The sequence below is a fragment of the Pyrgilauda ruficollis genome, unplaced genomic scaffold (genome assembly GCF_017590135.1).
Source record: "Pyrgilauda ruficollis isolate IOZ18807 unplaced genomic scaffold, ASM1759013v1 scaffold218, whole genome shotgun sequence".
NCBI classification, from domain to species: Eukaryota; Metazoa; Chordata; class Aves; order Passeriformes; family Passeridae; genus Pyrgilauda; species Pyrgilauda ruficollis.
In genome coordinates, this window is record NW_024521206.1 from 35,708 (window position 1) to 53,499 (window position 17,792).

A 17,792-nucleotide genomic window follows, 5' to 3' on the forward strand; every position below is an offset into this window, starting at 1 on the left:
ACAGGTTGTCTGCTAAAAAGCCAACCACAGCACAGTTCTGGTACAAGCCACATTTTCTCTTCTCTTTACTTCTTTGCTGTTGCTGCTCCTGTCCTTGGCTCTCAGTGCACACTATTGGTTTAATTTTTTTTTTCTTCATATTTTGTTTTCACATGCAGATATTTCTACTCATACTTCATTACTGTCATTGTTAGTAATACATTGGCAGCACTTGGCATGGTCATAACAACTTCCATTTGCTTTGCTTTATAGGAAGAACAAAGTTTTAACTGAATTTCACAATAGTACTCTGCATGCGGTTAGAAAAATAAACCTTGGGTTTATTTACAGTTTCTTTTACTACATATATAAAATAAAAGAACAAAAAAAGTTTAAGTACTGCATGGCACACAAGTGATGCATTAATTGAAGTGTGAAGGTATAGTACTTTATTGAAAATGTGTTTAGCATTTTTAAACCCTTTTACTCTAAATAGTATGTCAAATTGCTTCGTTCGTACTTAAAAATATATTTCCTAGAATTCCCTAGAGATGCATTTTTACTATTTTAAATTCATAGAAGTAACTCCATTTGGGCTTGTGTTTTTGATCCCATGTATATGGGATTAAGATATGGGCAATAAAGGAAATTCTAAATTACTTTAAGTCTACTTGGAATATTGACCATTTAAATTCTCAAATTTATAAATACTTAGAGGTGCAGATAAAGGTAATTTCAGTAATATTGCAATTGCCTGTGAAGCAGTTAGGAATACTGAGTTCTAAAGCTCCCTTGGGTTAGGTGACCTTTAGGACATGTGGCCACAAGCAAGATGCATCTGCATGAAGAATTTGCGTAGAAATATGAGAAGAATTAAGCAACCTCTTTAAAAAAACACAGTTAAAAAGGCTGTTTAACAAAGGAAATTCCCCCACTTTATTAAAATTTATATGTGAATAAGAATGCATATAACTTCTTATAATTTGTAATAATTGATATTGTATTAAAACATTTATTAATATTTGTATAATTATTTATAATATTATTAGGATACTAGATAGAGATACAATATATAAACAATGTATGTCTATATACCAATTCAGTGGGAGATTTTCCATCATCATTTCAAAACATATTTTAGTTGTGTTCAGTGTCAGAATGGTTGTCAGAATGATGCCAGGAGTGCCTAGAGCAAGTAGGTAGGTGTCACTGTGGACGCTAGCTCAGGAAAACTGAAATATGTGGTCATAGTTGATTATAAATGCCAGTCAAATCAGAGATTGCCATAACTTAATACTTTGTAAACCTATTTGACATTTTTCATTGTTGTTTTTTGCATTTTTGGTTTCTTCTCATAGATCACAGTGTTTGTTTTTTTCCTCTTCCAAAGCACCAACTTGCTTTTTTTTGTGTGCAGAGGAGTGAACTGTTCTATTACTATATGCCTCTTATTGTACAACAAGAAGTTTATGCTGTAAAGCACAGCCAACACTAGAAAATGCTGATGCGTGGTACTTTCACACTCTCAGAATTCCAGCATGTAATAAGAAATAGTTCCCATTCACAGCAAAATACATGAAGGGCTGTGTTTAGAAACCCAGTTATAACAGGCTGCTCACATGAGCTTCTGCTTATGAATTACCTTTTGTCCTCTACTTAGTAAAATAATTATGTTGTACTAGGAAGGGACTCCAGTACTGTTATTTGTCCTCCTGTAAACCAAAAACAGGCAAGCCTTCTCTGCTAGGTGATAATACATATATAATGGTCTAATTTTTTTTATAATTCTTAGCGGTGTTTTCTAGTGGTGTTGTGGGCCATTAACTGGAATAACAGGTAGCTGTGCAGAATACAATGGAAATTCCATATAAAAGAGAAAGCATTACTTACTGTTGTGTAGTCTTCCTAGTCTCATTGGTCTGTTTATTTCATTTTTGTCAACAGCTATTACTTGGAAATAATGCTCTGGCACTACATGCTGCAAATAGTGAATTAGGGCTTTCATATTAAAACTTATTTTTAAAAGTACATTAAGATGTTACCTAACCACTGCTCTGCACTGAAGAGTTTGTAGAGAAATACTTTTAATTCAGCCTTGGAGATATTAATGTGGATGCTTTGCTTTGAAGATGAATAGTTGGAACATTGACCACACTAAAAGTCAGAATTTACTGAGGGGTAACTCTGTTACTTAAAGGACAGACACTTAAGCCTATGTTAGTATCACAATGATGAGGATAATCAGATTTACCCTAAACATTACATATATTGTACAGAGTGAGATGGATGTTACTTGGCTCTTTTATTTTGTCTTCTACTAACACTGCTTTTAAATTAATATTAAACAGAATATTTAGAAGATGTTTTTGCCATTTCTATGCCAGGACAGAACATGAAAACTCTGCGACAGATTAAAGTAATGTAATTAAAATTTGGTGATAAGCATTTAGTACACTGTATACAGCTCGAAGTATGGTGCTGTTTTTCCTGGAAACTCTAGAATTTCATACACTGCGTGCCACACTCTGAAAATCACTTTCTGATGGTAGTGAATTGCACTGGCAAGTAATGGGCTTGTGCTTTGTGAGTTTGACATATTCTGATGTTAGGAGCTGATCAGCTTTTAATATCATTAAGAAACAAGTTGTTGAAAATTGGGATATTAGTGTGATTGCCTGAGCATATTGGAAACGAATTTATAACACATATTATTTTAAAAATTTTTAATGGATATGGTTGGGTTTTCTTTTGTTTAAAGTTTAAGTTTCCTTCTTGTCTTTAATACGTTGTTACTTGAGAACAGATAGTTTCATTGTTGATTGTGGAGTGCATGAACTTATTTATACGAAGAATTTATATGAATTGTGAGAATTATAGTTTACACTGATGTTGTTATAGCAAGTTTTTTTAATAGAGAATTTTTGCAAGATTTTGAGGGAATTTGTTCCTGTGTGGTTTTTTTCTTTTTTGGGTTTTGTCCTTTTTGTTTGTTTGGTCTTTTATCTATTTTATTTTCCCAGAATATCAAACGGAGCTTATCTGTCTTTTCAGTTCTTCCTACGTGAAGTTGCTAGCAATTCTTCAATATTGAAACATTGGTTGATTGAAAGTAGAGTGTTTTTTAAGATCTTAAATGTCTTTTAAGGTCTTAAATGCATTTTTATGAGCTGCCTCGATTACTGCTCTTATTCAAGTAATGCCATAGAAGGGAAAACTTCATATTCATAGAGGCTTGTAGTCATACTTTCTCATTCAAAGATGATTCCTGCGTAGAGAGTAGCGAGGTCTCAGCACATAAATAACAAAATTTTTGACAGCTTGTTGTGTGTGTCTTGGAGGAGTGAGTTGCTTAAAAGTTTTTTTTAGCTGTCTGCTGTAACTAGAATAATTCTGTTAGCATGTACAAGAAATGACACATTATTTATTGGAGTGTTTATCTTACTTTCCACTGGCAATACCTACTTTTTACCAGTTACTGGACCCTGTTAGTAACCTCTCAGATTAAATAAAAGGTATTATTGCCCAGTCCAGTTTGCGGTAGTCATCTGTCCTTTTTCATTGTAGTTTGAAAGTCACTATAGGATGTTTCAGATTAGCTTTAGAATCAAGGCAATCCAGTCACTTCTTGCTCTCCCATCTGTGTGTTACCCAGTCTGGGAGTAAAGGACAGCTCCAACATAATGCCTGAAGACATTACAGTTGCACTTCATAACATCTGACTCTTTTCTTTAATATTGTCTTACTTTATTTCTTACACTATGAAATATAAATATAGATAGCTTCTTAAAAGAAATCACATATGAAACTTTTAATATAATACCATCATTTCCTATTTCTAAGAAAAGGCAGTATATAAAATTATGTAAAAGATTGTAAGAACAAATCCTAATAGTTCAGTCCTAAATGAACAGAAACAAATACTGGGGCAATGATTGGCTATTCACTATCAAATAATTGTGTGGTATTAAAAGGTCTGCTGTGATTTTTTTTGTCTTTGCCTTAAATAATAAAATATATTTTGGAAAAGTCTTTTAATATGTTTATATCAGTTAGAACATGGCTTCACAGTGTTTGTATAATATTCTTTCAGCTTACCGTTGTCCTAAATCAGTTTTTCAGAATTTTTTTGCTAACACAGTTTTCTTTTTGGAAATCCTCCACCATGACCCTTCCCACTTCTCAGACAAGATGATAGTGGCTTTGCTCCTCAGAAGGCAGAGTAATAACTGTTCACCTTCCACTTGCCCTGGTCAAAAGTCCAGTTAACACTGGCCAAGAAGAAAATGCTTTGTTACTCCTCCAACACATCAGTGTAGAATTAGAGAAACATCACTACAAATGATCAGTTAAAAAGTAATTACTTTCATGTAGCTAATAGGACCTAATCTCTTTATTCACAATTAGTAATTCTGTGATTAGAGAAGAATATGTATCACAGATTATCAAGATTTTTTGTGAGCAGTTTGTGAGTCTGTATTAAATGTACAGTGGTGAAGACTAGTGTACATTTAATACAATTCAAAAGCATGCTGTGCAATTTTCACATTCAGGCACCTAGTATTTAAGAGAAAATGTATTTTTGAAAGATGAGTTTCTTCCTTGTTCTTGGACTAGCCTCAAACTTGGGATGAGGAGAACAGCTAATAACCTGCATTTTGTTTGGTCTTGCACCAAATGAGAGATAAATGTGAATATCCTATCAGTCTGTCTCACTGTCCATCTGTCTGATTTTCTAGGAGGTGATTTCCTGTCATTCCTAAGAAAAAAGAAGGATGAGCTGAAAACCAAACAGTTGGTGAAATTTTCATTAGATGCTGCCTCTGGTATGGCATATCTTGAATCTAAAAATTGTATACATAGGTAAGGAAGACTTTTTTTTTCTCACTATTGTACTTTTGCTCAGTAGAAATGCAAATGTTTAAAGGTGTATGGTGTTTGCTATCACAGAATTGAACCCTGTGATTTCAAAAAATACACTTTTTCTGATGAGTTGGTCATTACTGCTTGTCTAATTCAAAAATACTAATATAGGTAACAAATAAGTGCTATATTATTTGATGTCTATAGTTTAGTGCTATTAATAGAAGTTAAAAATTATTTTTCACCATAATGATATGCATTATAAGAAGCCTGATTCATACAGTGAGAATGAATTATAGTAAGAAGCAGTCTGTGAGGCGTATGTCATGTCTGAAATTTACAGATACTTGCTGGGCCAGCAGGGAAGTTAAGGTATTAAATTAATATTTTAAGTATTAAGAGCTAAAATTCTTTGTATTAAAATATTAATTGCCTGAACTGCTCTCTCTGAAATATGGAAGGTTATGGAGCATTATGCTGTTGGAGTTTCTTATTTCTGTTCATACCTTTCCTTTTTCTTGTTTCTTCTCCAGTTTGACTCGGCCATTGCTGTTTATACTCCATTTGTATGAAAGGGGATGGAATTAGTTTCCACCTGTTTTGTTCTCTCAGAATAGCACAGTATATACCCTGCTTAATGCTGTGGCTGAAATATGAGATGTAAGCATGATGATGATGATCTATTTCACAGAAAAATTATGGAGAACAAGTTTTCATTTCTGATGTTGATGTCTTACACTTTGTGGACCATCTGTAGATGAACTGTGAGACACCTCATTTACATAATCAGTTCATTTGGGATTTAACACCTTTCTGCTGAATGCTCGTATCAGAGACCTGAGTGGCATTTCTCTCAGATTTTCATCAGCAGTGAATGGGTCAGTTGCAATCCTGCGCATCAAGTTAAACTTCTGCAAGATCATGATCTATAAGAAACAGTGAGAGAAAAAAATCCCTAACTCATGATCTAAAACTATGTAATATTCCCTCAGGGAAAGCCAAGAAAGGGATTGTAAGCATTCTGTCATGACAGAACGTGTTTCAACCTGGCTCTGTTTTTCAAGGATATAATGGCATAAAAATCAGAGCAAGTAACAGCATTAGTTATTTACTCTAGTCTCATAAATGCTGTAGTGCTTAATAATTCCTGTAACACTCAGATCAGTGTTAAATCTGAAGTGCCTGTTTAAGCTCTTGTGTTCTTAGTTAATTAAAGCAAAGATAAAAAGATAACTGAAGTTTGTTATTGCAATTACTGAAAAAAAATTGCAATATTTATTCATTAAAGGGTATTGTGCTGCCTAAAATATAAATAGCTTTATTATTTTTTTTCATTTTTAACACTGGAAAAAGAGTATTGCTGCAGAGATGTGTGAAATAGAACTGTCTCGTAGCTGTAGATGACAATGTGGCTTCACTGTATCTCTAGAAATTTGCTCTGCTGTTTGGTGAATAGGAACTGCTATTCCTAAAATCTGTTTACAAAGCTAGTAGTGATCTAGAGAATGTGTTTCAGAGAGAAGATATGTGGAGTGTTGTCTTATCATATGAAGATTTTAGTTTTTCATAGCTTTCAGTTGGAAGTCGGAATACACATGTGTCATGCAGTTCCCAAGTCAGGAAAAAGAGATGAAATCTGACATTTTGTTAGTGCCACAGACTTGCCAATGCACACAGCTGGGTTACACCTACTGTAGTGCAAGGAGAGAAGAACTTCTTCCCCCTTGTTTGCTTTTTAACTTCTAAAATATTAATGAAATTTGTTGATTATCAGAGATTGTCACAGAAGGTTATCATCCAGAGCTAGCACTTTCCTAAAGGAAAAATCAGAATTTTTAGGTAACCTATTCTGAATAAAAATAGAGATTTAGTGTTGCCAAACAAGCAAACCATGTGTTCAGGATAACTCCTTACTTTTATGAAACACACAGGTTTATAAATCAAAATACGCATTTTCAGTATTAGTTTACCAGTCTTATTTTCTTTGGTATGCAACATTCTTTTTTGTTTTATGTGGTTAGTCATAGCATATGCTTACTTTATTTATGAGTTAATTCTTCTAAATTTAATAGGCAAACGTAATGAAAATTTCAGAAGCAGGCAAACAACCAACCAAGTTTAGTGATTTTTGCAGTAACGATAAAGGAACTTGTGTTGGCTGGTTTTATTTTTAGTTACTAACACAGGTTGATTACAAATGCTTACTCTAGGAAAGTAGTTTATGAAGTTTTAAAATGTGTTTGACCAATGGCTGAACTGCAATTTGGTAGGCTTAGCATACATAGAATTTTGCTAGGTCTGTTCCCTGTTTGAGCACTGACCAGGATTTGTGGGCACTCTGGGCTGGAGGTGCATCAGTCTAGAAACCCTGTCTGCCACGGGAGCCCAGAAAAGCAGGGAAAAGTCAAGATGTGTTGTGCTCCGTGAGCAGGTTCTTGGGTGTTTTAACTCGGAAGCCCACTGGAATTTCCCAAGCACTGGAAGTGGAGTCATGTGGCTTCATGTCTGTACAAGGAATCTGGGAGCCTTTGCTGCCTCCTCTTTAGGTCAGGTAGGACAGATTAGTCATGTGCAACTTTAATGTTGACAGGAGGTAAATGGGAATGGAACAATTTAATTCATAGTAGGAAGAAGCTTTAACACTGTAAAAAGAGTGGTGGTTTTCTGAAAGAACATTAAGCTTGTTCTTTTTTTGTCAGAAAGTTCATCTACTGAAAGTGGTTCTCGGGTAAAAAAGAGGTGAGAAAATTAACTAGAGAAAATTAACTAATGGACTAAGCAGTGGTTAAAAAAACCTTAGTTTTTTCATTTGTTTAAAGGCATTGATTACTATTGCTTAAAGATCAGTAATGCATAGTTAGCATTGATTACTATTGCTTAAAGATCAGTAATGCATAGTTAGCAATATTTTTTGTTATGTAGACTGCAGTAAAATGAAATTGGTTTGCTTTGCAGTATTGTCTTTCTGCAGTATTCAATTTAGGTCCTTTGATTTAAGGATTTTTTCAGAATCCCGCATATATATTTTCAGCAGTTTACGTGACTAATTTAGCACCAGGCATATTTGGGTACCTGCTAAAGGAAATTAGGGCTACTTAACAATTTATTTGCATTATTTTTGATGCTGCTCTTTAGTTGCAACTGCAGTAGCTACACTTAGCCTTTATATTTAAAATTCTACCCAAATTTGTATTGGATTTTGGAAATTATTGTCTGAATTACACTTTAACTTACCCTTTCAGTAGCTGGGACAGTGCCACAACTAATGTGCTGTTTGTTTTTGAATTTTTTATGTGTTAGCCATTTCAGTAGGTAAAAATGCCTACATTGGCATGTAAGTGATTATTGTATGATTATTTGATGTACATTTGCATTTCCTCTAGCATCCAGATAGCACTTGTTCTTTGCTCTCTCTCTTTAAAGGATGGAGATGACTGCACTTTCATTGGGACAAAAAGCTCCATGAAAAGATGTTATTAAAAAAATAAAAAGAATGATTGAACATCCACAGAGGAGTGTGGTCATTTAATCTCCATTTAATTAAAATGAAGTTGAAGAATTGTTTCTTGCTTTCATTTTTACCATATGCTATTATTTAGATAGTTCAAATTTTCTGTTAATTAGAAACAGAAGATAAGGATGGAAATGTGATAATTTGAGTTGGCTTAATAAGCATTTGGGAGTAGCCTTCTTTTCCAGCACTTGATTTGCATGTGGTGATTTCATTTGTCCATAATTTATGTTTAATTTTCAAAGCAGTCTTGGGGGCTATAGGAGGGAAGCTGCAATTTCTGTTGGACTTTATTTGATGTACAGAGGTGTCTTCTACAAGATCAGGTTGACTTATTTGCAGTAGATGCACTATGAGTGTGAGGAAACAGGGTCCAAGGTCCCTGCATTCAGTGTCAAATTTTCCTTTCAGTCAATGAATTTATCTTCTGGAAGTCTTCTGTACTGTGAATTAAAGATGTGTTAGTTGGTAAGAAGATCATGTGTTCTGGTCTAGTTCTTCTATTTTTAGTCATATTGCTACTGCTTCTGTTTGCCTTGGTTTTGTAGCTGTGAAAAACCCTGTGTTGTGTTAAATCTGGTTTACTTTCATGTTATGAATCCTGACCCTGTGGATATTAATTCAGGATTTCTACAGTTTTCATTAGATAAGTATAATTTAATTTAACTGCATATAAATTGCTAGGAACATAGTTGCTTCCCTGCTACTAATCTACTGCTCTGCTATGAGAGCTTTTTTCCCTCTCAAGTCTGGTAACTGCTAATGTATGGAATTTTGGAAAAGAGTGTCAGAACCCTTTCATAACCATGAACTTAAGAACTATAATAAGTAGTTAAGTAGGCCTTTAATTTCCTGTGAATCTTCTGTTTCTACCTGGAACAACAGTTCAGCTACCATGAAAAGGATGAAAAGTGATCCTTTTCAGTTTAGCAAGGGGCTGCTCAATTCTGTGTGTTTCACGAGGGATTGGAGCCTCCTGTGAGCAGGAGAGTGACAGTTTAGCTCCAAAATGGAGCAGGTCTCCTTCCTAAGGAGGAGAAACAACCTGTCTGCTTGATTTCTCTACTTAAATCCCATGGAAGACAGTAGCTAAAACTTCTCTGTGCGTGCCCTTGGGGGGTTCCACACAACCCCATACTCCTTGGAATGACAGCTTTGGTTCTGTTCTGCAGCAAATTGGGCACTTGTTTCTCTGAATACTGCATTTCCTCCTGACCAATTGCAATGCCTGAGGCCTTTATTGCAGTTTCTGTAATTTTCTCTGCTAGTGTATGGCTTACAAAGAAAGACAACATTTTGGTGGTAAACCACCTCAACTCTCTAAGGTTTATTGCAAGGATTAATTTGCCATTATTAATTATCTTTTTATGATTCCTTCAGAATTACATGTATAAAACAATGATCTTTCTATAGCTTTCTTTCATAGAAAATTTATTTATGACTGAATGAAAAAGTATGTACTACTGTATTGATAATATCTGTTGATCATGCTTCAATGAATAAGTCTTTGAGAGAATTATGGTCAGTGCTACAGTTAAAACACCCTATAAATGTAGTGAATAATCTCAGTTTTGATCTTGTTTTGTAAGAAGATGTCTCTGCTTTATATAAAATGGTTTCAAAGCATTTTTTTCCCAATATAAATATTAGAAATATTTCTCTTCTGTTTAAAGATAAAAACAAATGGAAACTTTGATGAAGAACAGTTAGTTTCTACAGGCCACTTTCTGTAAGATATATTGTTAGTTAAAAAAAATCCACTAAAATTTACTCTGCCATGTCTATAAAATAATTTTTAATCAAACTTTGAATTTGATTGGCACATTATCATGTGTTGAGCTTTTATTTCTTAGTATAGGCATGCCTTGTGCATGCCTTTTAACTGGTAAGGGTTTTTCACCAAAATTAGTATTTCCACTGACTTTATTAGATTATAAAGGTAGTGTGCAATTAAAGCATTGCCAGTTTTATACATGTTATTGTTTTTTATTTGTTCTGTTGGTCATAAATTTACTAATGAAGGAACCATTTGCAAGATTAAGAAAACCTTCCTTGTCGTGGTTCTGTTGTGGGTAAATAAGGATCTGTCTGCCAACTCTTTCAAAAAAAAACTGAGTTCAGAGAGCTGCTCTTGGGACTCCCAGCTGTTGCTAAACAAATAAAGGAAGCACTGTTTCCGGAACAGAGGTGCTGCTCACTTCTCAGAACATTAATGCCATGGGTGCTGTTGAGGTGCTTGATCTGCCATGATCCTTCTTTGATCAGTGGCTATTAAAACTGCATTTCAGACCATAATATTGGTAAAGACAAATGTGTCACTGCTTTCAAATGTGGCAGGAAATTATTTGTCAAAGTTTTCACTCAAAACGAGTTGTTTCCAACCCTAAAATAACTAATATAGGGCACTCCAAGTGCTGTCATTCAGGAGAGGCAGCTGAACACTGCTGGATTTCTCTAAGCTTACCATTTAGGAATAGATTTTAAGAATAGATCTTTAAGAGATTCCTGCCTCTTTTATTTTTTTCCTGCAGTCACATTAGTAAGTGTGGTTTGATCCCAGGGAACTACATTTACAATTAAATTTGGATTAGTTCTGAAATAGTACTTCTGGTTGTCTGAGATCTTATTGGAGCAGAGTGATTATTTTTTTCTTTAGTGAGCTTGTATGAATCTATTCTGAAAGCATTAAAGAAAAAAAACAACAAACCAGCAAACATGAGTATCTAAGCCCATGAAAATTGTACACTTTAAACTCATTATAATAAATTAGAGTATCGAATTCACAGTACATTGTAATGGAAGTGCCTGTGAGCTATGGTGAAGAGTTGCTTCTGAATAAAAATTGAACTTTCTTTTATTCTATTATCTGTATCCCTAAGCTATTGAATTTTGACATGGTTGGTAGCAAAAGAATTTAAAAGGAACAGAAATACAGTTTTTTCCTTGTGGACGCTGTGCAATTGTTCTACTGGTTGATACTGCTTCCCCTTGTGTGCTTTATTTGAAATTCACCCCAGGTTATGTTAAAAGCAAACTAGGCATCACAGATTGAGCTTTGCCATAGCTGCACAAGACTTGTAATTAGAGTAACAGATGTGTGGGTTTGGATGGCCAGAGTGTGATATAAGAAAGGTCTGCATACGTTTTTGTTTACTGTAAATCCCCACGTCATTCTGTCTCCCTAAGACCATGCTATCTTTCATATATTCCTGATCTATGCTCAAGGTAGTCCTGTTACCAGAGGAGTTAGTGGTCACAATGTGCAGGAAATACATATTAGAATTGTGGCTTTTTCATGTTACTGTGTTAAATAAACATGCAGTAGACTAAACTAAGTATTACATTAATGTAATTATTGTTACATTAATGATAGAACTGGAATCTGTGGTGTTTTTTTTTTTCCTCTTTAGGAATAACATGATAGTTTATTCAGCTGCTATTAGGACAGGTTTTATTTGCCATGGGGATTTTCCAGTACTGTTTATCTCTACTACTTACTACTCTTCTTTTAAAGTATTAAAATACAAGGCATCTATTCATACTAGTGGAAAACAAAGTTCTTGTTCAACTGTGGTCATTCTGGGGCTAATATTAATAGTTAATGTTCCCAAAGGCCAGTTTAGTATAGGATATTAGATTATGCTGTTCCTTAGCTTCAAATGGCAAATTGACGTTTCTTTATATTAAATAAAGGGAAGTTACCTTTTTCTTTCTATGTTTGTATTTTCTTTTGAAAAGGCTGTTAGAATGTTTCATCTTCATTTTTGCCTAACTGACATTTCCTTTAGCTTCCATTTTATGTCTAAAGAAAACACAGCCTGTATATCAACTGAATGGCATCAGGGATAATCCAGTATGATCAGTTAAGCATAGTTCTTTATATTAATGTTTTGAAGTGTATGTTAAAATATTCAATAAGGCAGATGTTTTCATTTTATTGTGAAGTTTGCCTAGTGGTCTCTATTCAGTATGTGCTTAAGTATCATCTTTTGTGTGTTCTCCATAAAATGGGGAAAATAACCAGTTATTTCAGACCTCTGAGCTTTCAGTATTCCAATTTTTCTAGGATGGTGATTTAAAATGTCACATAGAGTTAAACTAAAAATAGTAATAGTTAAATTTGTTAGCGTTCAGAAACACATAATCACAGAATGATTATGTGCAGGTGCTGTTATTGAAGAGCTCTGGGTGTCAGGAGTACAGACCCAAATCTGACTCCGCCATGGGTTCGGGATGAACGTGTTTTTATATTTTATCATTATATAACTTATATATTAATTATTAAACTTACATTGTTCTATTGTATACATTGATTTCATCCAAGCATGGGTTTCTCGTGATCCCCCCTCAAGCCCTTGAACATAGTTTCTCATGATTCTTCTTACGATTAAACAATAATTATATCTAAAAAATCATCACATCTAACAATTATATCATTTATCATATACTGGTTACGCAGGTGCAATTTCACATGATCTGGCAAACACAAGGCCTAATGTTTCCCAGGGCCTACTTCTAACATTTTCCCAGGGCCTACTAAGCATAGCTTTCTTTCTAACTCCCCGAATTTTCTATGATTTTAAAATCTTTTCTTTTCAAATTGGTGGCATGCTATTGCAGAATTATTTTGTAGACCTAGGTACTTAAAAAATATAGTGTCAATATTGTCAGTAAGCGGTAAAAATACAGATATATGTGGTGATAGAATTCACTGATAACTGCTAATACAAGGGAAGCTGAAAATCCATTACTTTCCACAATAGGTAGAAATTTATAATGACTTCTATTTTTTCTTTCTGTTTCATACATTTCACCTGTGAGTTAGCAATTAGAGGTTGGTTATTTACCATTAGAAGGCAGATTCTTCATTCTGGTCATCTGGCTTTTGCATTTTTAAGGAACATTGAGCATTTATATATAACTTATTTGTGACCTGAGGTCTTAGTCTCACAAATAAGAGCCTGAAAAATCCCTGCTAAGTGGCATATGTTGTGTACAAATATAAAGGGACAGAAATGTACCATTTTAAGGATAATATTTTGTAAGAAAATTACCCTAAACACTAAACTTTTTGAAGTTCCTTTGCCTTTTGTTAGTCCAGGGCTTTTCCTTCTGAGATTTCACACCTTTCCTTTACATTGTTCCCGCCCTTCTAGATTTTACTGCACAACTGGGTAAGATTGTGAGTGAGGGAAAAAATATGCAAAAGGAAAATTTGTTAAGAAGGAAATATTTTTGTTCTTCTTATTGCATAGGTAAATTACATATTGCATAGGTAAGGTTGTATTACTTACTAGCTGATATTTCTGCTCTTACATGTTTAAGTGAAAAGCAATAAATCTGTTCCCTGAATTCTCAGATAATGGTCTGGTCTTTCTGCCATGCTGAATTCCTGTTTGGGTTCCAGGAATCATCAGAGAATCCAAAAACCCAACGCAAAGTTCAAAATATTGCCAGATACTGTAACAAAATGTTGTATGTGATGAATATAGTGTTACATGATCTGTAGTTTTAGAAGTGCATCTGTTTTTTTCTAAGGAGGCAGTTGTTCTATGTAAAACCAAAATGAAGTTATTAGAATTTAGTAACTATTTAATAGTTAGTATTCATAGATGGTGAGGAGAAACATTAAATATTAAAAGCTAATTATAAAAAGGCTTATATCAGAATAAATTCTCAGGTTGTAAACTGTCTGTAGGAAATGTCGGAGGAGGAGATTCAGATTTTTTTTCTGGTCACAGAAGTTGAATAGTATGAAAAATATTTATTTCTTGCCATTGGAGTTGAATTAGTCTGTTTCTCATGAGATATCCCTGATACAGAAAGCTAACTCCTAAAAAATCAGTAACCTTTGCTAAGAATAAAGGAAATCAGGCTGAAAGAATTTAAAGCAAATTTTCTTAGACTCTCTCATTCTGTTTAACAAACAGTAACATTTTGAGTGTAACATTATTGTACTGTATTTGTTTTTATTTACTGCAATATCACTTCCTTGATGATAAATATTAGGCATCTACAAGTATTACTCAGTAAAATAATTTGAATAACATTTTTAGTATAATAAATGTACTCACTGCATGAAAGCAACAGGCTCTCTCTAATTAAAAAGCAAAAAAGAAAAAATGAAAGGCTATTGAAATTAAGATAAAAACAACATGCTGTTAGTGTTTGTGGAAGCTATAGTCCTGACCATAAAGTCACATAGCTCTTCTGGATAGTGTAAATAATATTTTCTCTACTCTCATAATCCTGGTACAGTGGTGAGCAGTGGGTGAAATGTAATTACTTTCTAAGAAAAATGGGCTTCAGTATACCATTGGTGCAGTGGGCAAAGGAGGTATTAGTGGATGATGAACAATGAATTAGATGATAGGATAAGACAAAAGCAGAAGAATAAGGAAGGAGGAGAAGGGGGAGAAGGCAGTCAACTACAGCAGTTGCTTCAGAAGTGAGGTTTAGGGTGGCTCTTTGAGCACAAGTCATTGACCACAGGGTGTGTCAATGTCAGTACAGGGAAGCTAAAACATGCTTTCATGCACCGATTTATTTTCTTTGGGGTGTAGATATTTTCCTGTTCTCTTTCTTACAGCAAAAAATTCTAATTGGTGTTTTTGAAAAGGAAAAAGATGTATGTCTAAGATACAATGCACTAAGATATTGTGTATTGCTTCAATATTTTATTGGCTTCCTGATACTAATTCTTGACATTCAAAAGAGGAATATACCACAGTTATCTCAGACTGGAAACAACTGTCTTTTAATGACAAATTCTTATGCTGTATGTGGTAACAAATAATTAATTCCCAAATTGTTTTCCAGAAGAAAAAATTATTTCTCTTTTCTGTGTTTTATACGCATACATACACACAAATATATGTATGTATATGTTTACTAGGTTACACCTATTTTGTGGATTTGACAAAATGATTATCCACTATCTTTCCAGATAGTACTAATGATGATATACCTTACTGTGGTTTTTACCACTGCCTCAGGAGGTTTTTTAGAAGTGCTTCCAACCTTTACAGAGATGTATTTTTATCAGTGATGTATCATATTCAGCATTGTTATCTGGCTGTGTATGTAGTGAAAAACAGATGAAAGAAGGACGTGTGATGGGTTTTAGTGTATATTAATGAAATAGCTTGTTTTTAAAGTTTATGGAACTGGAAAACTTCATGGCATATAGGTCTACATATCAAATAATAAAGAGAGGGCTGTTTCCTAGCTCCTTTTGTAAAATCAGGATATTTTTCTCATAAAGCTGAGAGAAACTTACGTCTGTTAAGCTAGGTTCAAAGGTAAATTCAGTTCCAGTAGGTACTGCTCACAAAAAATGTTGTGGTCAAATTTAAACTGTCTGAAAGGAATCACACTTGCTGAGGATGAGTAAAATAAAACACACAGAAAGCTAAGCGCATATTCTTTCTGTCATTGCTCTGTTGTTCTCAGCCTCTTTCCTCCTCATTCAGCAGAACTGTAGTGCATGGATATGCTTTTATGAAACAATTTTTTTTATCACTGGAGTTTTGACTCAAATAAGGAGTTTCTCTTTATCAAAGGCTATTTCAAAATCCTTATGCAAGGTAGTAAACTGTAGCTATGATATTATGAAAAATCCTTTGCTGGGATTTTTCCTCTCCTGAGAAGCTGAGGAGCCTCAGGAGAGAAATGTAAACAATTACTATCTGCTGCTGTGGAATGCAACAGGTGCATCCATGATTGGTCCATGTGGATTGTTTTCCATGGATGACCAATCACAGCCACCTGTGCCAAGGCTGTGAGCAGTCACAGGATTTTGTTATTCTATTCTGTTCTGTTCTTGTTGTAGCCTTCTGATCTCTCTGTTCTTTTAGTATAGTCTTAATGTAGTATTTTAATATAATATTTAACATAATAAATCAGCCTTCTGAAATGGAGTCAAGCCTCGTGTCTCAACACACGGAGAGTTCGTCTCAACAATAAACAGCAAGGGAGGCCATACTGGCATGTTAACTGGTTTGGAAGATAGATGGAGATCATCAAGGTACATGGAGCTGTGAGAATTTTTCAATCAATGTTGCAGTATTTAAATGCTCACAGATTTCAGCTGAGTCATTGAAGCCAGACATAAAAAGCTCCTGGCAATGCTGGATGTCAGATACTACATCGAGTGTCCTGGTTTCTGGGAAATAAAAATTGATGAGTGGAATAATGGCCAAGCCCCAGTTTAAAAAAACCCCAAACTATATGTAGGAGTTAGGATGCTGTAAGTAAAAATACCTGATTTGAAAGCTTTCTGCTTTGGAATAATTTTGATTTTGGAGATCAGTAAGATAATTAGCCTACATATGCTCAAAAGGAAAGGTTTGAACTTTACTGCTCTGAATATTGCATCTTAGTAGTTAGTTGGTTATAAACATCTCCAGGCCTATCCACTAACAAATTAATTGACTGTCCTTTCTGCTTGGTATTTTAGGCCTCTCTGACTTCTCATCTGCTTCCAGGAAGCCACCCTTCCTGCCCATCTTTGCTTGCGCAGACCATGCTCTATTGTATGCGATTATCTGGACTAGTTTCTTACTCTTCTTGTAGAGTCATGCATGGATTCATGAAATCCCACTCCCTCCTCATGAAAATTCTGACTATCCCAAATGAAGGGCAAAATTGAGATGACAGGGTCTCCCATGCTGTTATTGTCTTTTTTTGGCAGAACTCAAGTATAAAATACTAGTATTGTGGTTACAAATGTATTTATCTATCCTGGTTGTTTTTTAATACATATTTATTTCTAAGGAGTTACTAAACATCTGTATATATTATTAATCTTCTATAACACAGCTGGACTTATGTTGTAAATTGAAACCAGTTGGTTTTAGTTTTGTAAGTCAATAAGCTTCTCTCTAACCACAGGTGAGCATTATGACCTTCAGATAGAGTCAGGTAGACAGAACTCTTAGAACTAAGACTGTAAAAGTTATGGAAGATTTTTCTACGTCAAACATAAAGACATATTTTTTCCTTAAGCAGGCAGTTTCTGCTTCTTTTAACTATCAAGGAGCTATTAAATTGAAGTGCTCCAGTTCCCTTTTGGGGAGTATTTTATAGTAACTTATACAGAGCTTGGTAATCTCTTAGATTTGATAGTGGGCCAATATTTTTCTCTGGCGGTTTTAACCTATTTTTTAAAATTGCACAGTTCACCTCTGCTGATGTCCAAGCCCCTTGCAGATGTCTGAACCTGGAACTGGGCTCTGAAGTGCCACTGATGTGCTGCTCACACCAACCTGGGTTAGGAGAAAGGACAAATTGGTACTCCCTAAAGAAGCCTGCAGTTGAGGAAACCAAAATTTGTGTGATGGGTTTGCTACACACAGTGTGGGGCCACATTTGACATGTGAAACTACCTCTAACCACAAATAAATAAATGCCTGTAGCTGCCTGATGGAAATCTGAGGAGACT

General features: G+C 34.5%; 1 protein-coding gene across 1 annotated transcript in view; it reads left to right on the forward strand.

The window, feature by feature from the left end:
* LOC121354030 (tyrosine-protein kinase Fer-like) overlaps nucleotides 1-17,792 on the forward strand; it is a 63,098-nt gene that overhangs the window by 20,923 nt on the left and 24,383 nt on the right. Inside the window, exon 6 of the mRNA XM_041468340.1 lies at nucleotides 4,716-4,839. Coding sequence (XP_041324274.1) covers nucleotides 4,716-4,839 — 124 coding nt within the window. The remainder of the gene's footprint in view (nucleotides 1-4,715; nucleotides 4,840-17,792) is intronic.